At 36.7% G+C, this 23643-nt stretch overlaps 1 protein-coding gene across 12 annotated transcripts in view; it reads left to right on the top strand.

Annotated features, from left to right (window-relative positions):
* The window catches only part of FREM1 (FRAS1 related extracellular matrix 1), a 136439-nt gene that overhangs the window by 25264 nt on the left and 87532 nt on the right, over window positions 1–23643 (top strand). For 11 of the 12 annotated variants that reach the window (XR_004956340.1, XR_004956341.1, XR_004956339.1 and 8 more), the window contains 8 exons: window positions 3211–3305; window positions 5740–6041; window positions 7382–7578; window positions 13108–13431; window positions 15483–15591; window positions 18657–18788; window positions 20840–21178; window positions 21799–21941. Coding sequence is in view for 9 of the 12 variants with exons in the window: in XM_036239391.1 (XP_036095284.1) it covers window positions 3211–3305; window positions 5740–6041; window positions 7382–7578; window positions 13108–13431; window positions 15483–15591; window positions 18657–18788; window positions 20840–21178; window positions 21799–21941 (1641 nt within the window). In the remaining 3 variants the exon portion in view is untranslated. Of the gene's footprint in view, window positions 1–3210; window positions 3306–5739; window positions 6042–7381; window positions 7579–13107; window positions 13432–15482; window positions 15592–18656; window positions 18789–20839; window positions 21179–21798; window positions 21942–23643 lie in introns of those variants that run through there. The other variant, XM_036239393.1, reaches the window with a different exon arrangement.

The following is a 23643-nucleotide window of genomic DNA, read 5'->3' as shown; positions in this document are numbered from 1 at the left end:
ACCCTAATCCTAGAGGACTGGGGTTAGGGAGGAGGGTGTGGAGGAGGGGTATTCCTCCTGGTAGCATGCTGAGGCAACCTAAGGCCTAGCTGTATTTAACTCTGGCCCCAAGGATGCATATGCTAATGAATAAAACAAAAGCCCTGTTATTCACCAGATTCTTCCTCTTTAGAAAGCAATTTGAGGAGAATGTACTATTACTTAAGCCAGCCTCTTAGGGGTGTCCTCTTGCCATCTCAAATAGCCTATGACTTCTTAACATATATAGCACTTTTTCTGAGAATAATGAAATTGTCTATATTACTTTTTTTCAGTGACATCTTAATACAGGGGTCCCTAGCCCCGGGGGCCACAGACCCGTACCAGTCAGTGGCCTATTAGGAACCGGGCTACACAGCAGGAGGTGAGAGACAGGCTAAGGAGTGAGGCTTCATCTATATTTGCAGCCGCTCCCCAGCTCTAGCATCACAGCCTCAGCTCCACCTCAGATCATCAGGCATTAGATTCTCATAAGAGCACCGCTCCCTGGTGCCAAAAAGGTTGGGGACTGCTGTCTTAATGGCTCTGAGGCACTGGCGAATAAAAAGGGATCTAAGTGACTAAGACTAGGTAAAAAACTTATTTGGTCAGAAGATCAAGCATTGTAAAAGATCTGCGAGTCATTTTATCTCAAACTTTCTCTGATTTTAAGGCAAAAATCTACATAGATAGTATGAAACAGAAAGAAAAACATGCCAGGCTGATTTAGGAGTCTTGACTGCTGGGGAAGGGGACGGAGCTTTGAATATCCCGAACTGGTTCCCTAGTGAGCAGTTGCTCATTAAACAACAACAAAATCAAGTCCTGAATGTTCAGCATATGTATTTCCAGAGGGTAAATCTGACATTTTTAATGGATTTCTTTCATCTAAAGTAGATATGTAATTTTCATTTTCTAAAATTTATCCTGTAGAAAAGCCTTCCATTAAAATGTAGAATTTTATCACTTTTTTGTCAAATATAAGAACTTTGTACCATAAAAAAATCTATACATCCAAAAAATGTTGTTTCTCACACTACCAGACAATTGTCCTATTTTTTTTTTATTATGATAATTTCAACAACAAAAAAAGAAATTCCCAAGTAAAGTTTGCTATTTTGGAATTATGTGCTTATTTTTAATTCAGACTGATTCAGCATTCCCTAGGGCTTTATTTCTTATGGAGTTTTTGAAATTAAGCATAGACACACACACACACACACACACACACACACACACACACACACACACACAGCCTAAACAGTGTTCTTTAATAGAGCTTACTAGTAAGTTGAAAGCAAGGCTTATGTGAACCCATTTTTAGCAAGATGACTGTATTAACAGCACCCTGCTGTGTAATCAACAGTTTTATTTGATTTGCACGGAAAATGTTTTGTTTAACATCTGTTCAATTAGTGTTTTCATCTCAAGTTTGTCTTAGAACCAACAGGTTAATTTTCCTATTGGATGTACAGAAAGGGATTTCCATTGGTGCACACCAGTACCTTCTGTTTAGACAACCCTCCCGATATAGTCAATTAGATAAGGTCGATGGCAATATGTTTTCCTCACATTTTAAGTCAAGACTTCCTCACACACAGCACTTCTCACACCTGTCCCAAAGAAAAAAAATTCCTGGTTGGAAAAGTACCCCAGTTTAGAACTGAGCTTGCTCTTTCAAACAGAAAATACGGCAGTAAGAAAATATCTTTAGTTTAAACGAGTTTACTGTCATTATCATGAGTAATGAGTTAGAAATGTGTGACAATTTAATTATAAATTGTAATTGAAAAGCAGATGAAGTGGAAAAAAACAAAGCTAGACAGTAATTAGAAAAGGATTTAGCTCTCCTTTGTTTTAGTTAGTAAATTTATGGACAATTATCGTTGTCGCCTTTTATAAAAGGAAAACATATTATGAAACATAAAACAGATGTTTCTTTTAACAAAGCAGATTGTCTCTTTATTACCATGACTATTTGTCGATGATACGGGAAAGGTCTTCCCTTTATTTCCTTCCTTGTTGTAAATTAAAAAGAGAAACCAATGATGTCTGTGGGAAAAGAAGATCATTTGTATTAGTGATAAAGTCTTCTCAGGGAGAATTATGTTGTCTGTAAATGTTTGAAGCTGTAACAAGGTACCGGCTAAACATCATGAACTCGAAGGTGATGATGTGTGAATACCTCAAGGGTATAGTAAGTCCTTACTTAACATTGCTGATAGCTTCTGTGACTTAAGCAAAACCACTTATGTGACAAAACCTGTTTTGTCATAGCCTAATTTATATAAACAAAGGTTAAATTCCCACTGCAGTTCATCAACATTGTAACAAAATTACGTTGAATGACATGACACTGTTCCAGGAGCTGTTATATTTCTTAGAACTTAACAATTCAGAATGGGCAGATTGAGGGTTATAGTGTACGTGGAAGAGAAAATTTTTCTTTTAAAAACTAGTATACTCAGAATATAACAATAATTTCCTTAATAGTTCTGAGAGGGGTGATACAGTTAATTATAATTTTATTCGAATAGAGAAAATTGCCTTTAAATTGCTATTTGTCACTGCAACCATTTGTTATTATCTAAACAATAAAACTAAGTATTCTCTTTCAAGTATATGAAAAACAACTGTGGTTTGCATTTGGCTCTGATAACCCCATTAGTGTTCATAGTCAGTGGCTTCATCTTTAAATATAAAAACAGTATTTGGAAAAGAAAGAAATAAAGGAAGAAAAAATATATACAGAACTCATACAGTGTTTGTGTATAATATAAGGTAATGCATACCTTTTTATGCATACAAAAAAAAAAAAAAAGATAGGCCCATTGTAATTGCTATGGATTCCTGAGGGGTGTGGATAAATAACATTTTGATAAATGAGACCATATTTTAAATGTCCTATAAACTAAAAAAGATTATTTTGAGAGATTACCACTCCTTAAGTAATCAGCTCAATCTGATTTTCATAATTTAGATATTCTCGAAACAAGCAAAATGGTGAGTGGGCATGGGGCTGGGTTGAGGAGGCAGTGATTAAAACACATGCGCGTGCGCACACACACACACACACACAGAAAATAAAGCAAAACATTAACAGACCATAATTTCTCAGGACAATACTGCTGGAAAATTAAACCTTGTACTAATTTTCTCACAGATATTTATTCATTTCTTCCTGTGAACTAGGTCTTTGACTGCCATTTCCTTCCCAATGAAGTAAAGTATATCCACAATGGCTGCCCAATCCTTGATGAAGACATAGTGAAGCTTAGGCTTTACAGGTAAGCCATACAGGAGCGTCACTCATTCTTTGCCAGATAACCATTTCGTGTACTTTTTCTGTGGATAGGTGTCATCCTAAGGAGTTACTAGAGTCCAAACAAGATTATCGGTAGAAACTGAAGACAAATGGGTGAGGTGAGAATTGTAGCTGTCTTTCAATGATCTTTATTTGTATCATCTTCCTTGGGGCTTTTCTGTGGCAAATTATTAACTATTATGCTGCCCTTCAGAGTTCTTGTATGGGTATTTCTGGATCCAATCCACTTATAGTGGGAAATGGAAATTATAAACTAAAAATTCTTAATGAGAATAAGGTGGAAAACATATTTCAAAATTTAGTAAAATTCTTGTTTTTGATGATCAGCTGCTTCGTTATAAGAAGTACAGTATCATTTATTTTTAAACAGATTAAATAATAAAAACATTTAAAAATTAATAATAAAATTAAACAGAGTGACCATGTGACCCAGCAGTTCCGCTTATGTACAAAAGAGAAATAAAAACCTGTTTACCAAAAACTTATACACAAATATTTATTGCAGCATTACTCATAATAACCAAAATGTTGATACAGTCCAATTGTTGAATGCATAAATGAAATGCGATATAACCATGCAATGAAATATTATTCAGCCATAAAAAAGAATGAAGTATTGATACATGCTACAGCATGGATAAACCTTGAAACCTTTATGCTAAATGAAAGACGCTAGACCCAAAGTCACATATTATATAATTTAATTGACATGAGATATCCAGATAAGGAAAATCCATTAGGACAGAAAGTAGATTAGTGGTTGCCAGGGGCTGGAAGAAGGGCAAATAGGAAGTGACTGCTAATGCGTATAGATTTCCCTTTTTAGGTGATGAAATGTCTTAGAATTAAAGAGTCATAATGATTGTATAACCTGTGAGTATTCTAGAAACCACCAAAGTGTATACTTTGAAAAAGTGAACTTTATGGCATATTAATTATATCTTAGTAAAAAGTTAATTTAAAAGTTAGCTTATGTTTTTGGTATTGCTCACTTCATATTAACAACTGAGAATTCAGTGTTAGTGGAGTAGGCCTTTATATAGCTTTTTACTTGCGTTTATTGTTCTTATGAATATTTGGTAAAATACTTCAGTGTAAATTTTCCTTAAATGTTAGAATAATACAAAAGAGTTTCATAGAAAACATTGGAACAGTAAGTCATTCTATGAACACTTATGATTACCTACTATAGGTCAGGTCTTGTCCTGGGCATAGGAAACAAAGAGATGAGGACTCTCGGTGCTCATAGTCCAATGTAAAAGATGAGTAGGTAATTGTGATGCAGAATGAAAAGTGCTGAAAGAGACACCTGAGCAAAATGCTGTGCTAAGAAAATGAAAAGACATTCAAAGTTTCTTAGGAAGCTATGCAATCAGCATGCAAATAGGGCTTTTTGATTTTCTCTAAGACTTTAAAGTTAAAAAACAAATTAACTTCAGAGACCTTGCCTAGATGGGCTGGAAAAGCTGATGATTCTGGCTGTTCCCATTTCTTCCTTGAGTTTCTAAGGGGTGGAGAGGGTAGAGGAGCTGTTATCCCTCTTCATCTTGAGGACATTTATTTAAAGTAGGATATTCAAAGGAGTTGGAGGCAGAAAGTCAGGAAGCATACTTATTCCCCTCTTACCTCCTCTCCAGCCTTTCAGCCAGCTACTTGACCTCTTAATGAGAATAAGTTTACAGTTTACAGTTTCCTCATCTGTAAAATTGAATTAACAATGCCTGTGTAGGTTCCTATAAAGACTGAATGAGATACTTTCTGTAAATAGTTTAGCATTAGCCTGGGCCTTAATAAAAGCACATCAATTGGAGAGGCATTATTGATGCACACCCATCACTCATTAATTTTCTCCCTGCAGATATCCAAAGGACATAGTTGCTCAGGTATTAGAGGGAATGAAAGTAACAATCACTGAATACCTTTTACATACCAAGCACTAAGATGGGCACCCAAACTAGGCTGTAAATAACCATGCACGTAATGGCGTTTCTGCAGAGATGGCTTCGATGCTTCAGAAACTCCTCACCCTTTCACTTCTGAATTAAAACACAACCCATAAATTATACAAGCTCGGTACTTGTGGATTATATATGTTCTAGAACTGAGACTCTGTGCTTATAGCAATCATTAAATATCAGTATGACTAATGGGTTTGAAAGTAGGTATTTAAAGAAAGGTCGTTGGAGATGAAAGTGGCAGAAAAAGGAGTTGATAGCAATATAAGGAGAAGAAAGAAAAAGAACAGAGAGATTGGGTACAGAGTATGAAATAAAATCCAATCTCTACCTAATAATCAAATGTTGTAAAGGCCAATCTTTAGGCTTCAGTTCAAGTACACAGGTATCAAAAGTACCTGAGCACCAATAAGTATTTCCTTTGCTCTGTTCTCTCCACAGGTTTATGGAGACAGACACCTTCGTGGAAACCTTTATCTTGCGGATCTATCTCCTAGAACCAGACTGTAACATCATCCACATGAGTGACAATGTACTAGAGGTGTCTGAATTCTACGGTCTGTCCAGAACCATCGATAAGAACCTGCTTAGATTTGATTATGATAGGACAGCTAGCCTGGAGTGTACGGTCAGGCTGGACCCTGTGGGAACTCACCTTCCAGCCCATGGCCAGATGGTTGTGATGGAGCCTCGGCCAGAAGAGCCTCGTGGAGATCAGCCACACAATTTTTTCCCTGAATCTCGTACGATATGTTTTAATACTTATTTGGGTGTTCCTAAAATATCTGTAAATGGTCGTCTTCCACTAACACAAAGAGTTTTACTTCATATTACTTAATAGCTGGTTGAAAAATGTAGTTTAGTGGTTTAGAGTATGGACTTTGGAATCATAAAGACCTGGGTTGGCAAACTGCCTCTGCTATTCATTTCCTGTTGATTTTATGCAAGTTTCTTAATCTGTTTAAGCCTCTGTGAAATAGGCAAGGATAGTAGCTGCTCCATAGGGTTGTGTAAAGATGGAGGAAATGAGATCACATGCACAAATGGTTTATGCAGTCTGACTCATAGTAAGTGCTCAAGAATTATCAGCTGTTTTTAGTAACAGTAATGCTGGCAATAGTAGTAAAAGTAATTGGTGTATTTATTATTATTAGATTATGAGCAGATTTGAGGTGGAGCTGGTGGGCAGCAGCCATGATTTAAATCAGGAAGATTTAATAGATAATTTTCTTTCTGTTATTTTTTCTTTCTGTTACTCATTCAATCAATATATTCTAGGCAACTCCTATATGCATAATAATGTTCTAGGCACTATGGAAGACCAAGAAATATGAGGAATAATCATAGTTATTTCAATACCTTGAATCTTGACAGTTTACAGCTAAAGACACACTTGTACATAAGTCATCTCATTCAGTCTTCACAACCATCTGGTTAAGAAGTGGAATATCCATTTTCTACATCAGAATGTACAAAAGGCCACTTGAAAGATATGCATATCATAACCCCACAAGAGGGAAAAATGCAATTGGGTAGAGGCACGAAGGCTCTTGGAAAGATGATTATGGTTTAAAGTGAAAGAGAGAAGTTGGTTCAGTTGGTCAAAGAACGTTTAAGAGAAGGCTGAGTAAAAAGACTAAGCGGACCTGGAATGATATGCAGGACTTGAGTGTGTGACAAGCACAACGGGGAGAGAATTTCAGTGAGTGAAGCAGTCTAATAGAGATTGCATTATGGAGCCGTAGAAGTGCATACTGTAAAGGGATACAGAAGCTTGCCTATAAAAGGCTTATGGTTAGCCACTGGCCTATTCTTCAAAAATGTTCAAGCACCAGAAAATACATTTTATTATTTTTTTCTCTGTAACTTTTGGTGGACAAGGATCTCATGAGACAACTGGTCAACTGTTCTTTCAGTAAAAGAAATCACAGACTTTTAGAAAAATGTTAACTCACTTAGTGAATGTGTAGAGGGTACACACGAGTACTCTTGGGGCAGTGAGAGGAAGGGAGGGAGGATTGGCTTTTAAATTTTATAATCCTTATGTTCGAGGACTGTCTCAATTCAGTGTTGTCCATTCTAGAACTGAAAACAGAACTCAAGTGTCCAGGTGGAAGCTGTACCCTGGGACTGAAGAAAATAGGAAGTCTTAAAGTGAGCTGTGAGCAGTTCCTGCTGATGGGGCTTCGATATCAACATATGGATCCTCCTTCTCCCAACATTGATTATATCTCCATCCAGCTGGACCTCACAGATAGCAGGAGTCAGATTGTATACAAGGTACAGTTTGGGGTTATATGCCTGTGTTCCCAGCTGGTCCACAAAAATAGGGCCAGTTCCGTGGGTATGCTCACCTTGGCTCCCATACCAGCTTAAGAAACTTCCCAGTGACTCATTAGAACTGTGGGCTTGTTTATTCTGTCAGTAAGTGCTTAAAACAGTAGCTTTGTATATAATATCAGTATAAATAGCTGGGGCGACTGTGTATCGGCTGAAACAGCTTAGCTCTCTCCTATCTCTGGACTGGGGCCAGTTACATGCTACCTTTCTTCCCTCTTCACTTCAGTATTCTTCAGCTTACTGTTCAATCTTGTGTAACACCTTCTCTTTGATTCTTCATTTCCCCCTTCTTTATTAGAGCCATTTTTCATCTGTTAGAGGAACTCAGGGGTCCATATACCTATTCTGCAAAGCCATGGGAAACTGGCAGGGAGGGGACCTCAGTCCCGCTTTTATTGTAGTTGCGGAATATATGCCTTTCACTGTTTCAGACTTTGAGAAAGAGGACTGGATGAATGTGACAGGCCCACAATGGCCTCCTCCCTCCTCCAATTATTTTTAAATTCTCCTGCCCTTTCCCGCTCTTGATCTCATCCCATTGAAATGGTGGCATAAAGTAGAATCAACCTATATGAAATATTTAACATGCTACTCTACTGATTCAGGTGTTCTATAATGTATTAATTTGTGTAGCTGGGGCAACTGTGTACCAGCTGAATCAGCTTGGATTTTGTGCTGATAGGCAGTGATCCAAGATTACATTTGTGAAAGAACTCCATCTTTCACCGTCTGAGTTCTCACTAGGATTTCTTCTAAATTACTTAAATATCAAACATTATTGTCCCCAAGGAATTGATAACACCCGAAATAAGGAAATGATAAAAGAGGATCATAAAATTTTAGAATTGTGATTTGGGAATAAACTTTGAGGTAGTCTGGTCAAATTGATCAGGTAAGTCACTTGGAGAGCTCTTAAAGGATAGATCTGAGTCTCACATTTAATAGTTAAGATCATGACACTGGGCCCAGATTGCCTGGTTTCAAATGTCTTCTTAACAAGCTATGTGACTTTGAACTTTATGCTTCACTTCTTCAATCTAAAATGGGGATAATAGAATCTGTTTTTCAGAGTAATTAGGAATATGAAATGAAATAATATTTATAAAGCACTTCACACAAAGCCTGGCACATAGTAGCACTACACACATTTTACTAGTTAAAACGCCACCCAATAAAAAACTGATCATCAGGCAGCTTTAGAAAAAACTGGTTTAGCTCAAGCCCCTTATTTTATAGTGGTGGCCAGAAAAATTACATACATCGTCCATATGTACACAGCTGTTTTATGGCTGAGCCAAGACTAAACTCTAGATCTCCTGATTACAAGTCCATGTCTTCTGTTTGTTTTGACATGAAACTCCTTTAACGTTAAATGCCTTCTTATCTCCTTTAAAAAAATTAGATCCGTTTTTTTTTCTTGATTGATTTTTCTTCTTTTTCCTCTCTAAATTGGGTTGGGGCTTTGTTTATATTTTCAGATCAGTTTTACTGGGAGTTAACACATTTAAATGACCTTTTTGTTTTATTTAGAATTAACCCATTTCATAGTCAATTTGACATGTCATAAAACAAATTCTCTTAAGAATATAAAAGCAATATGCTTACTGCCGAGAATATTTAAAAACACAGGAATCAAAATAAGAAGAAAATAAAACTAGCTATATATCTACCATTTTTAGACACACACACTGTGGGGAGACACAGACACCTGTTTAGTGGAATCAAGTTAATACTATATTTAAAACTTTATATCTTGTGTTTTTATTATTTTTATGCTTATACAAATCCATCCTCATGACTAAATGGCTATTCACTCATAATTGCCTCTAGATTTTTAAAGGGTTTCCTGTTTACATTTGCCTTTTTAATCCACATGCAATAAATTTTATTATATTTTGTAAAAACAAAACAGTTTTTTCGAAGTAGCCAAAATTTTCAGCACTATTTGTTGAATAATTAACCTGTTTCCCCTTGATTTTTGATGATTCTTCTACTGTGTAGAAAGATATTATTTATACTTTTTCAAGGCTAATTCTTTTGTTCCTTAGATTTGCATACTTTTTGTGCTAATACTTTATTATTCTAAATATAATAGGTTTATAATACACTTTAATATTTTATAGGTAAGTTCTTCCTCATTACTCCTCTTTAACATTTCCTTACCCATTTTCTCACCTATTTTTCAGTTTCAAAAAAGTAATTAAATTATTTACATCTATTAAAAAAAAAAAGCCTCTAAGCATTTTTATCAGGACTGGATTACAACTGCAAATCATTTGGGGAATAACTACAATATTAGAACATTTACCACATTGAGTGTTCTCATCCAGAAACAAAGTATCTCACTTCGTGTAGGCAAATGTTCTTTGATATGTTTCTTTAAAGTTTGCAGTTTTCTTCATGTAAGTTGAGCACACTTATTAAGTCCAGTCCTTGCCAGTTTGTTTTTGTGAAGTTATTGTGAATAGACAGACTCTTTTCCCTCCATTGTATCATCTCATTGGTTACTGATGATAAATAGAAAAGCTATTTCTTTTTTTTTTTTTTTAGTATAATCTTCTATCTGGTTTCTTTCTTGAATTCAATTATTCTAAGACTGTTTCAATTCTTTGGGCTTTTAAAGACCCTAGTTATATCTTTCACTAATGATAATAATTTTATCTTTCCTTTTTTAGTAATTATTCCTCTTGTTTCTGGTCTCTTCTCTGGTTTGGCCAGAACGATATAAAATACAATGATGCTTATAAGAAGCCTTGTCTTATATAATTTATCAATATCATTTGCCTATCACTGTCCTGGTTAATGCTTCTGCCTAGAATTCATCGTTCTTTAAAATTGATATAGTCATTTCTGCTTTTTTTTCTTATATAACTTTGGATCATTCTTTTACTTCTAATCTTTGTATGTAATTTTATTTTAAAAGTCTCCTCCATAAGGCACATATGATTGGATATTTAACTTAAGAATATTTGTCTTGAACAAGGGAAGAATAAGCTACATTTTTCTAATAATAAATATATAGGGTTTTTTCCTACCTTACTTTCTGCTGTCATGATTATTAAAAAATTTTGCTTACAATATAGGCTATATTTTCTTGGCCTATATTTTTACTTATTTGAAAGTCCTATATCCCACTTTGTTTTGCTAGAATTAAATTCTAAATAAAAAATTCTTTAACCTGTATTTTTAATATTTAAAGTAAAAACAAACAAACAGAAAACAAGGTCTCTTGGTTCTTTCCGGTAAATGATGTGGATTGATTCTATTTATCCCTTTTCCTGGCAATTGCCCATTCCCAGTCTTTGTTTATATGATCTGCAATTTTAGTTCTAGCATATGGTTGTTATACCTTATTATTTCTTATATCATATATCTTTTTTTTCAAGTAACTTCTTTTGACACTTGTATCCATTTTCTTAAAATGTTTAAAATAACTTATTTATTTAATCTTAACTCTAGGTTTAAATGTTATTGTTCAGCACCAGTCCTTTTTATATTGCAATTTCCCCATTCTTGAGTTTTCAAATTATATATCTTCAAATCATTTTTTATCAGCATATGAAGAATAGATACTCCAAAGACTGAGATGTCTCAGCATATTATTTGTCTTCATCAAGCATACAGTAGGGGATAGGTGGGGTTAAATGTCTTCTCTGTTTCTCTCTTGTACTCCTGTCTTTGGAGCATTGCTGGCTAGTTTCTGAACTGCCAGACTACGAGCAGGTGGTTTGGGGGAGTGTTAGAGAGAGAGGTCTCTTTTGATCAGGCACAGATGAAAAATGACTTCATGCTCTCTGAGTCTGTCAGCTGTTTCATACTGCTTATTTGTCTCTGAGGCAATTTTCTGGTTCCTTGGGAGATACTTCATCACCAAGATCCCCCATTATGAAGGCCTCTTACTTGTAGATCTCTTGTCACAGGAGGATGCATTTCTGGCCTGTGTGGTCACTCCTGCTGCTCTTAGCTTCCTGCTCCTGGGGTTCTTTGTCCTCTCAAGGAAGTGCCCTAAAGATGAGGGTCCAGGATGACCCTAGACCAACTCTCTGTCCCACTTGGCCTATATCTTGAAGTAATCATGTAATCTTTCTTGCCATAAACAAGAACTATAAGCTAATCCCAGCACAAGCACCATTATTCTTTGGCCTTGAGCCATTTGGCTTCCTCAGATATGAGCCCAGCACCACCCATCTGAGCCACCTATAAAAGACACATTTTAAGGCTGGTCTCCAGGAAATTTCTCTCTTGACATCTGAGACAAGGGATGTAGCATTGCTCCACCCTTCCTCTTCATGTGTATGTGTGGTGTGTGTGTCAGGGGAGTGACTCAGCACAACACGGCACTCCTCTCTCTAAATCAATCTTTCTTTACTTCTCTCAACCTTTTCATATTTTTATATGGGCGAAGGGTTCTAGAGTCTGGAACTAATTCCAGACAATTTGCTTTATAAACTCTGCCTACACTATCTGTCTCACGTTCACTTTGAAATCTAATAACCCTCTTATTGGAACTTCAGTTGAGACAGAGCCAAGAAGAATCTCATTTTTAACATTCTGTTTTGTGTAGATTATAACTTGTTGTTGAATAGCCATTGTTTAGCAATATTGAACCAATGTGACTCTGATAATTGAGCTCGGCTCTCTTAACAATGGGAAACATCAAATTTTATGATAACCAGCATCTCCTGCTGCGAGGGCTCTTCCTGCCTATAGTACTTGTTGAGACCTCGATCTCATGATGCATGCTCATGGTTTCACGGAGGGATCCCCACATGAATGCCTTCTCCTCGTAGCTCTTTCATTTGAGGAGGGTGTATTTCTAGCCTGAATGTTCACTTGCAATTCTCATTACCTGCTTCTCACTTGGAGGCCCAGAGTTTTAACTAACTAGACAACTGGCAACTATCCTTCAGTCACATGAGTACTGAGTTGTAAAGACATTTTCCTCCATCCTGTCCCTGCCCCCTTTGAAGTGATGAAAAGTGGGCAGGATGGCTGGAGAAGATTGGCAATATGTGCCAGCCACTGCAAAGTACTTTACTTTGGCTGTCCCATTTCAACCTCATTTAATAGCTGGAGATTTATTATTCCACTTTTACAGATGTGGGAAATGAAGTTGGGAGTTAAATAACTTGCCTAAAGTCACACAGATCATCAATACTGGAGGTAGAATAAAAGCACAATTCTTTCCAATGCCAAGTTGGTGCTCCTTCTCAATCCTGGCTGCATATGAATCACTAGAAAGCTTTTAAAACACCAGTTTCTGGTCCCCTCCTCGGAACAATTAATTTGGAAATGGAGTTTGTGCGTCAGAATGTGTTAAAAGTTCCCCAGATAGTTCTAAGGCTTCAGATCACTGCCAGGGACATCCTCTCGGCTGTGGTTTTATGTTAAATATCCTACTATTAACCCTGTATGTTATAGCTTCATTTATATTGTTTCCCCCTTCATATTTTCTTTCTCCTTCAAAAGTCAGAGAGTGCGTGGTTGCCTGTCTATATCAGAGCTGGCATTCCTAATCAGCCCCCCAGGGCTGCGTTCATGGCCATGTTTACTCTGGAGGTGGATCAGTTCATCCTGACCTCTTTGACTACATCAGTTCTGGACTGTGAAGTGGATGAGACCCCAAAACCCTTGCTGGTGTTCAACATTACTAATGCCCCACTCCAGGGCTATGTGACTCATCTGTGGGATCATACCAGACCAGTCTCCTCATTCACCTGGAAAGATCTCAATGACATGCAGATTGCCTATCAGCCACCAAACAGCAGCCATTCTGAAAGGAGACATTATGAGGTAAGAAGGAAGAGAGACAAAGCTTCTAGCCTATTCGGTATTTAAGAAGCCACTTCTCTTAACCTTCAGGTTAGTTCGTATATTCTTTGCCTCTGAAAAGAATTAATCGCTGTAAATCAGAATGTAAACTCAAGTGTCCAGAGGAGCCAGGCTGGTGATGCGAGGGAGAAAAACCCTCTCTGGGGGTAGATTATGGGAAACTAAAGAAAGAGCCAGCATCTTTTGAAGCAGCTGCAACTCAGTTCCAGCTGATATAGATGCACCTAGTATTGCCATAGCTCCTTTGTCACAAGAAATCTATATATTTTTGCAAAAATGTTCAGTATCATTTATCAGGATGGTTCTCTTAGACCTATCTCAATTTTAAAACTTACTGTGCCAGCTACAAAATATTTTTGAGGGCCTTGTTTGGCCTAGGCCTCATCAGTTTGAGAACTCTGGTGCCTTCAACAGCCTTCCTTTGTTACACGGACTATTGAGGTTAGAGATGAGTTTTATTTACAATGCTTTTATTAATAAATTCTTTTATTTTTTTAATTTGCAGAAGTGTTTTACTGGGATTCTTAATTTTAATTAATAACACTGATTTAGGATAGGAGATTCCATAGTCTCATATGGTAACCAGTTTCACTATCAAATACTTTCCATCAGGAAAGTCCTCTTTCTATTTCATCTAAATCTTTTCTGCTGCTATATCAGCCTCTTTCTTATTGTTTTGTATTCAATGGGAAAGAGGAATAGCTGCTTACAGACTTGCACATACTAACCCTTCATATACTTAAAAACCTACCAGCAAATTGATTCACACAGGATGGAAAATTTAAATGGACAGATGGATAGACTTGAGCTCAGATTTATTAAGGAAAATGAGTGTCCCTGGGCTTACCAAATTGTCCTCCATCTAATTTAGGCATTTGTAGCATTTAGCATCAAGAGTAGGTAAAATATTTTAAACTATAAGTGCTATATTTTGTCTTTTGCTTATATTTTCTTCATTTTGTAACGGTAAGTGGCAGCTTTTGTTTCTTTATTGCCCTTACCTCTCATTCCTTCCATGTTATAGAGAAGTTTCTCATTAGATGTTTTACTTTGAGCTCACAAATAAAGCAGTGTTACTCTGCTGCTTCCTGTGTGTATTTTCTGGCATTTGAGAAGCAAGTTCCTTAGTGATTACATGACAATTTCATATGACTCAACCTAATAAATATTTACATTACATCTTCCAAAATACAACTCCCACTTCGGTATAGTTTAATTTTAAGTCTTTTACTTTGGTACCCTTGAAACTGTTTCTTTTGTTATGTTGTATTTGCAGACATGTTGCTGTCTGATAATTTCTCTTATCCTCTCTAATAGACCACACATGCTTCAAAAGTAGGCAGTATTAATAAGGCTCAAAACTTACCATATAGCTCTACTTAGTAGTCATGGATTTCAAGGGAAAAAATAGAGTCTGGATATTTAAAAATATGTCTAGTGGGCTAGATGCCTCTAGATTAGAGTCTCCCAATATCAGAACCACTGACATTTTGGACTACATAATTCTTTGTTGTGGGGGCTGTCCTATGCATAGTTGGATGTTAGCAGCATCCCTGGCCTCTATCCACTAGATACCAATAGCGTCCCCTCCACACCCACACACCCATGTGTGACACCAAAAATGTTTATAGACATTCCCAAATGTCCTCTGGGGGACAGACTAAATCACTCCAGTTGATAATTATTGCTGCAGACCCTGTATCTTTGAGAGAGGTGTGATTGGACTAATGCTGGACTGGCACAGTCTTCTGACCAAATGCAAGGTCACTTCTTCAGCATATTTCAGGTTAAGAAATCCTTTTATAGAGAGGAAAATTTAAAATACTGATAAACTAAGGAACAAGGTCTAGAGCCTGAAAAAGCGAAATCGGGTTGTTTAAAAAAAATGATATCAGGCAGCAGCAGAAATGTGAACCCATTTTGCCTCTATCTGTGGTGAATACCTCAGAAGTAATGGTATTTTATACTATAACATCTCAACGTGTGGTTCATATGCAACTGTTTGTTTACAGGTGGAGTTGGAGATACATGACTTCTTCTTTGAAAAGAGTGCACCTATTATAGTACACATCTCTGTCAGACCAGCTGATACAAATGCCCCGCGAGTATCCTGGAACACAGGTGAAGTTCAATGTGGGGTGTCTTCCCTTGAAGGGAAGACAAGAAAGTATATGGGTCAGGAAAGAAAGGTAGTTTGGTTTCCATTTCACACATGAGGCAACTGAAACCCAGACAGATTAGGGGCATTGGATAGTTGGTTTTGTTTTATTTTTCCTACTGGCACGATAAGAAATTTAAGTCCAGGATTCCTGAGTCCTGGAGACAAGTTCTTTCCTCTGTAGGAGATAAGCTAAAAGTACAACTTTCACTGACTGAGGCAAAAAAAAAAAAAAGAGAGAGAGAGAGAAAAGTGATTATCTGTGACATTGGGACTGAGAGAGAAAAGGCCTCCAACTCAAATCGTTCAGAGTGATAGAAGGAAGTCATAGACGAGTGCCCTTCACACTGTCCTGTTTTTAAATTGGGTTGTATGGAAACCACAAATAGGCTTAAATTGATCTTTTATTTCGTTTTAAAAGAAGGCTTTGCTGTGCCTTTCATTTCTCCATGGAATTATAAAGCAATGTATATATTTATTTAAGTCACATGTAAATATAAATTGTAAATGAAGAATTTTTTTCCTTTCCCACTAATCCCATCAAGAATAGTCAACACATACTTATGAGCAATTGTAGGTCCTTTCAAGTGGATAATATCTGTGCTGATTTAAATCCTCAAGTGGCAGTTTAAACAAATTGCCTCTTGTGTTTGTGTGTGCTCACACATGGGTACACACATGCACATTTGTGTTTTTTAGTATGTGAGTTTCCATAGAGATGGAGAACATCAGTTGAACAGCCTTTATTTAAAATTTTAGTTCTACATCCCACTCTACTTCTATTAGAGTGATGAGAGAAAAGAAGGAATTGGTAACCTAAAGTTTAATAATAATTACATATTAAGGAGATTATTGCTTGAACATAGAACAATAATATATGTGTATGTGGGATCTGTGAAACCCAGGCTTGTTAAAAGAGCTCCAAATCTGGTTTAGGCTACTTTAGACATTAGAATCTTTTTTAAAGTGAATTTTTACTTTTTATGAGCTTATGTGTTCATCATCGAAAACTTGGAAGGTGCATTAAATAGAATAAATAGTAATGAATAAATAAATAGTAATAGGCGAATAAAATTATCTGTTACTCCACCATGAAGACATAACCTCTTATTAATATTTTGCTCTACTTCTAGTCTTCTTGCTTGTTCTTCTGCTGCATCCCATAATACCTTGTCCTGCGATGTATAATGTACCCTTGGCTTCAAAACCCCTATTACCATCCACAGAGATCTTTATACTTGTCTTTCCCTGATTTTTCCTTCCCTCCTTATTTCCCTCTCTCCCTTTCTATTTCTTTCCCTTCCTCCTTCCCACCCTTCCTCCACTTTTTTAAAAAGTGAACTTTATGTCTTAGCCCAGGTTGCCTAGCAGCCCCTGAAGCAAATTATATGCATTAATGTACACTAAAAACAAGAATAAGGGGAAAGGGGAAGTCAAGGTGGTGTGACTGAACTGGTCACAGCTTTGCAAGAAAATCAAACTGGTAGCTTAGTAGCATCGATGTCTCCTAGAAGAGGTGGAACCACTGTGTGTGGGAAGAGTCAGGAGTAGGGTGAGGAAAAGATGAACAATCTGTCAGCACTTCCCATCTTCTGTTTCTTCACGGTCAGTGCCCCACTGAATGTTAACACCTACATGTCCAAGTTGTGTTACCTGGCCCCTCTTAGCAGCCACGGCACAAACTCCTTGAGTTCATGGTGTAGGACCTGGCCATAGTCACAAGGGAGGTCATGCCAAAACTTGTCCCTCACCTCAGGGACAATGAGGTAACCAGTCAGATCAGAAAATGGCGACAGTGGCAGTCAGGGCTTTGCAATTAGGAGGAGTGTGGGAGCCCTCATGGGACTGCTGCAGCTAGAAAGTGGGCCAAATTCAGGGAGGCAGAGGAAGCTGGACAGATTTGAGGGGAAGCATCAACCAAGTCCACCAGTACACTGTCTTTACATTTTATCAACTTGTTTTTTTAAAAAGCTCTGTTCCCTTTCAAGATTCTCTGTAATGTGTTGGCTCCCAGCTCTACTGGGTAATGGGAAGGTTGATGATGTAACAGTTCCATGTCTCTAGCCAGGGAACCTGGAATCTGTATTCTTGTTCTTAGCAGCACTCATTCTCCCCAAATTTCCTCCAGCATACTGGGTCCAAAGAGAAGGTTTTATTTTAATTTCTTTAGTTACAAATGTTTCTTCCTCATTATAGTCAAAACTAAAATACAGCCCTCATTGTAAAATGTTAGATACTTCATGTCAACACTGTCCAAGCACTGGACAAGTAGCTCTGTATTTGCATATTAACCGCTTTACTTTCTCTGTCCTGAGGGCTACCTATGAACTCATAAATTACAGCTGGCCCTTGCAAAACATGGGAGTCAGGGCTGCTGAACCTCCACATAGTCAAAAGTCTGTGTATCATTTATAGTTCCCCCTAAACTTAACTACAAATAGCCTACCATTGACTGGAAGCCTTACCGATAACATAAATAGTTGATTAACACATGTTTTGTATGTTATATATATATCGCATACTGTATTCTTGCAAAAAAGTAAGCTAGAGAAAAAATGTTATCAAGAAAATAATAAGGAAGAGAAAAAACATTTACAATATTTATTTTTAAAAATCTGCATATAAGTGGACCTGCACAATTGAAACCCCTGTTGTTCAAGGGTCAACTATATATAGAAAGGAACTTCTGGCTCTTTTGCTCACAACCTATCTGAATGTAGTCTTGAAAAACTTGTAGACATTTTGAACTAGAAATCACTGTGAACGAAGCCTCTGTTCTTTCCTTTGGTGTTTACTTTCTAGCACTGTCATGTCTCTAAAAGATATGTCACAAGGAACCAGTTGTCAGATTGGAGTTAATAGTGCTAAAAGTAAAAATATTACTAAAATTAAAAGCTAAATTCTTGTTTATTGAAAAGTTTTGAAGATACAATTTTCAGGTAGTTTCACGGGTTAAAATTCATCATCTTAAAATAGGGTCACTGGCATATCATAGAACTTCTCAAGGCATTTTTATTTTGTCTTGCAGGTCTGAATCTTCTGGAGGGGCAGTCTCGGGCCATCACTTGGGAACAGTTGCAGATCGTTGACAACGATAACATTCATGCTGTGCAGCTGGTGATTGTGGACGGGCTGCAGCATGGAAGGCTCACAGTAAGAGGTGAATGACCAGCCTTTATAACCTAGAAAAGAACCCCAAAAGTACCTTCTCTGAAAGCAAATCATATTTAATAGGATATACGTAGTGTCTCTTGAGCCCCACTTCTAAACGAATGATCAGATTCCAAAAATCTGGAGATCTTGAAACCATCGGCTCTTATGTTAGGGTGCTCACATCAATGGATGGCCATTTATGCTTGGCTTATTTAAAACTCAGATGTCTTATAGAGCTCCTTCTAAATATATTCCTTAACTTATTATCTTATCTTAGTTGGGAGACAAAATATTTCCCTCTCATTTCTCTGCTTCAGAGAAATGTATTGAGAAACAGAAAAATGTGTTTTTTAATCTTTGGTAATCATTTTGTTATTATGGTTTTAGTAGCAGTTACCATAGTTTAAAAGAAATTATAAGGATGACAGTTAGGTTAATGGGCCTAATAAAAATAATAACCATTCTTTATGATAATATCGTTCATTCCTTATAATGAGCTCAGACAATTTAATTCAATTATCCTCTTAGTTTGCCTAATTATAAAGCAGAAAGAGAGTTTTTATTTTCCATTGTTTGTGATTAGGGAATTCTGAAATCAAAAATAAAATAAATAAAATTATAAAGTCTCTTGTCTAATCCCAAGATGGTATGAGGTCAGCTTATGCATGGGCGTAACAGTTAGTGTGGAGGTTCAGCTGCATGTAAGGGAGACCCAACTATAGTGGCTTCAGAGTCATTATTTTCTTCATGTGAGATTGTCTAGAGATTATCCATGATGCCAGAAGCAATTTTTTGCTCTGTCAGTGGTCACAATATGGTGCCTATGACTCTAGGTTTCAGGTCTGCATTCAAGGAAATCAGAAAGAAAATGAAAAAGTTATGTTATCTGAGTTTACTCTCTTTAACAACTTGTCCTGGGAGTCTGATACAATGAATTTTACTTATATCTCCTACCAACTTATATACTACCCCTATGTGCAATGGAGTCCAGAGACATGATTTTTAAAAAATGGCCGTATTGACATTTCAAATAGAACTAGGATGTTGCTACTGAGAAAGAAGCAGAAAGTGGCTATTGGGCAAGTAGCTTGTAGTGTCCATTATACTAGTGTTTAAGCATTATTTCAGTGGTGTGGGGAGAGTAATGAGGCACCTGCCATCAAGAATTATAATAGTTATGCAGAGTGAAGCAGTGCTTATTAATACTATGAAATAAGATGTAGAGCAGTAGCTCATAAGACAATGATGTTCTGGTCTCAGAGGATGAAGAAAATAGCACTAATATTTGTTAAGCATTTACTTTGTGTCAGATAAGGGACAAAGAATTCTATATGCTTTATCTTATATCAACTTTATGAAGTGAGGTGCTATTATTATTCCTACATTTGAAATGGGAAAACTGAGACTTAGGGAAGTTAATGTGTCTAAGGGCATGAGCCTAGAAAGTGGCAGAACCAAGATTTGAACCTGGGCTAGCTGATACCACAGCTCTAGCTCTTTGCCAACAATCCAATGATTCTCAAAGTTTAGCATGCATTAGACTCTCGTGGGGGTCTTGAGAAAACACCTATTGCTAGGCCCCACCTCCAGAATTTCTGATTCATTAGGTCTGGAGTTGGGCCTGAGAATTTGCATTTCTAATGACTTCCCAGATAATGCTGATGATGCTGGTTTGAGACCACACCTCTAGAAGTGTTGCCACCTAGGATGATAACAATAAGTTAAAGAATAATTAACATTTATTATAGGCTTAATATTGTTTAAGTTCTCTTGTCTATACTAGGGAATATGAGGTAGATATTGTTCTTGTTTTGTAGATGAGTCTCAAAAAATTAAATATTTTGCCCAAGCCTGCACAGCTACTGCGTGTTACAGCCAGTTTTCAAAACAAGATCTCTGGAGTCCCAGAGCCCACTAAGCAATTTGTTGTTTTTCCAGGCAAGGAAAGTATCAGCAGCATCACTTTCCTTAATGCTGTCTTATCTAGTGCTGCTTCACTACAAGTGTTGCCTTTGCACCCCCTCATTCAACCAATGTCACCTCTGCTCTCTTCATCAGGGGGGAAAGGATTTCTCTTCACTGTGACTGACCTCCAGGCTGGAGTTGTTCGCTATCATCATGATGACAGTGACTCCACCAAAGACTTTGTGGTATTCAGGATATTCGATGGCCATCATAGCATCCGCCATAAGTTTCCCATCAACATCTTGCCCAAAGATGACAGTCCTCCATTCCTCATAAACAATGTTGTGATTGAATTGGAGGAGGGACAGATGATACTGATCCAGAGTTCCATGCTGAGAGCTTCAGACATGGACTCCAGTGATGACTACATCTTCTTTAATATTACAAAACCTCCTCAGGCTGGAGAGATCATGAAGAAGCCAGGACTGATAGGTAAGTTCTGGGCAGTTTGGATCATTTGTGTCAGAATTTGTACAAAAGTGGACACCAAGTTTATGAGGTGATAAAATTAGTATTCCCATTTTATAGATGGGAAGCCTAAGACTTAGAGAAACTAAATTTATCTATCCAAGGATGGGCCTCTAGAAAGTTCCAGAGAGCTGAGTCTGAAGGTAACCATTACGCTATGAAAAATGAAGTCTGCCAAGCACAGTGATAGGACAAATAAGTATGAAGAGAGATGCTTGGCCTATCTTGTATTGATAAAGTAATGACATGAATAACATTTACTTATATTTTGCTAGAATAATTTCATAGCTAATTCTTAAAGTAGTCAGGAGTAACAAAATAGGGACCAAATACTTAGTGTTTGTTAAGATTATGTTTCTCCAAAATATTTTTCTAATGCTAAATTCTCTTTGAAAACAGGTGTAGCAACTTCAATTTTTCTGCTTTATAATTTATAAGCTTTGATAAAAGGCTTTTCGTGATAGTTTCTTGGTCTATACAACATACTAGGCAGGGAAGGCTTGGAGATAAGTCCAATCAATATCTTTACACCCAACACCTGGCAGATGGTTACAAAAATATTTGGTGTTTTGTGGGCCCAATAGGCTACCCTGTCCATGGCTTCCTTCAGAGGGATCTATTTAATGGCATCGTTTACTATCGTCACTTTGGTGGAGAAATCTTTGAAGATTCTTTTGAATTTGTCTTGGCGGATAGCCACGAACCTCCAAATCTGTCAGTGCCACAGGTAAGAGGTCAGCTGTAAACACTTTTCCAAAATTTTGTCCACAGATATCAGCTATGGGAGATATTACAGGTTTCAAAGTTCAAAATTTGAGAAGCAATGGATTAAGCAAAATTAAGCAAAATTAAGTTTTTTTTGGTAACATCACTTCTCTACCACTTACTTTTCTAAACAGTTTTGAAAATTTCTATGTGATATTTTCAAGGTTGTTTAACCATGGGGCTATTTTTCTTTTAAATTTATTTATTTAAATTAGTTTCAAGTATACAGTAAATTGGTTAGACATCCACATAGTTCACAAAATGATCCCCATAATTGCTGCCTCCCTCCTCTGGCCCTCCATCTAGACGTCATATTAATGCTAACTGCATTCTCTCTGTCATGCTCCCCATCCCTGTGACCAGCTATCAACTACTAATTTGTATTTCTTTAACCCTTCACCCCATTCTCTCAGCCCCTCAACCACCCCCAACCCCCTCCCGTCCTCTGAAAAACAGGGACCAATACAACTTCCTTATAGAGTGATTGTGAGGATAAGTGGGAATAAACATATAAAGTACTGAGAACTTTCTGACTCATGGTAAGTACTCAAAAAATAAATTAGCTACTATTTATCCTTGCTTTTGAGGAACTAAGAGTTTTACTGCCAGTCAATGATATTATTTAAATATATAGAATGCAGAAATAGAAATGACAGAAAATGGAGTTAATGTAGGGTCTGAACAACTATAAAAGGGTAGACTTTTTGCAAAGAAAGGGTGGTTGGTAATAGAGTGAAAAAAAGGTGAAAACAAGTGATCACCTAGTATATATATTTCTATTTGTTAGGTGTTTTATATCTATTACCTTGGAAAGTAGCTTGTATAGAGTTTTAAGCAAATCTTGAACCATTTCTAAAATGACTATTTAAAGTACGTGTCTCTATTGGTTATATCAGATCTTCTCATAATATCATGGACACTCACATTAGCCAGTGCATAGATGATTGAACCATTCGTCTGTTTGCTAAGATGAAAGTAACAAAAGAGAATGATCAGGGATAATGATGTTGAATAGCCTAGAAACCAAAGGAAATATGTGACTTCTACTATGAGGAATTGGAGGGTGAATGAGAAAAATTCTCAGTTCATCTCTTTATTGAATAACAAATAAACTCCTTTACAAAAAACCACATCCTCTCTTCATCATATATTATATTTCACTTCTAGATTACATTTTCGCTTGAGACCTTAGTTGATTTGATTATTCCAAATAGCAACTATTAATAGGATTTATTTCTCAATCTTTTGTTGTATCTGCTCAAACTGGGCTATGTTTCTGACTAGAATACCGTATCACTTCTAACAGATTATATGCCCTTTTAGGAATAGAAAGCTCAAGACTTCTTTTTTCTTTCTTTCTATTATATGTTATATAGATCATATTTTTCATATTTATATCAGATTTATAGATCAAATATAAAGGGATAAGATCCCTTTATATTAAGGACTGCAGAAATAAAAACTTAATTGAAACAAAACTGTTCCAAAATCTTGCCAAATAAGTCAGATTAAACACTGTAGATCCAGTTATAAGTTTGTTTCCTATTATGGATGGGAAGAAGTCATAATTACATTTTTTCTGCTTTTATCTTCTTTATCAAGAGAGAGAGAAAAAGAAAGAGAGAATATATAACTTGCTCTGTGTTAATTAATTTACCACCTAT

This window comes from Rousettus aegyptiacus, unplaced genomic scaffold, assembly GCF_014176215.1.
Source record: "Rousettus aegyptiacus isolate mRouAeg1 unplaced genomic scaffold, mRouAeg1.p scaffold_m13_p_3, whole genome shotgun sequence".
Taxonomy (NCBI): Eukaryota; Metazoa; Chordata; class Mammalia; order Chiroptera; family Pteropodidae; genus Rousettus; species Rousettus aegyptiacus.
This window is presented reverse-complemented; position numbering and strand designations above follow the sequence as displayed.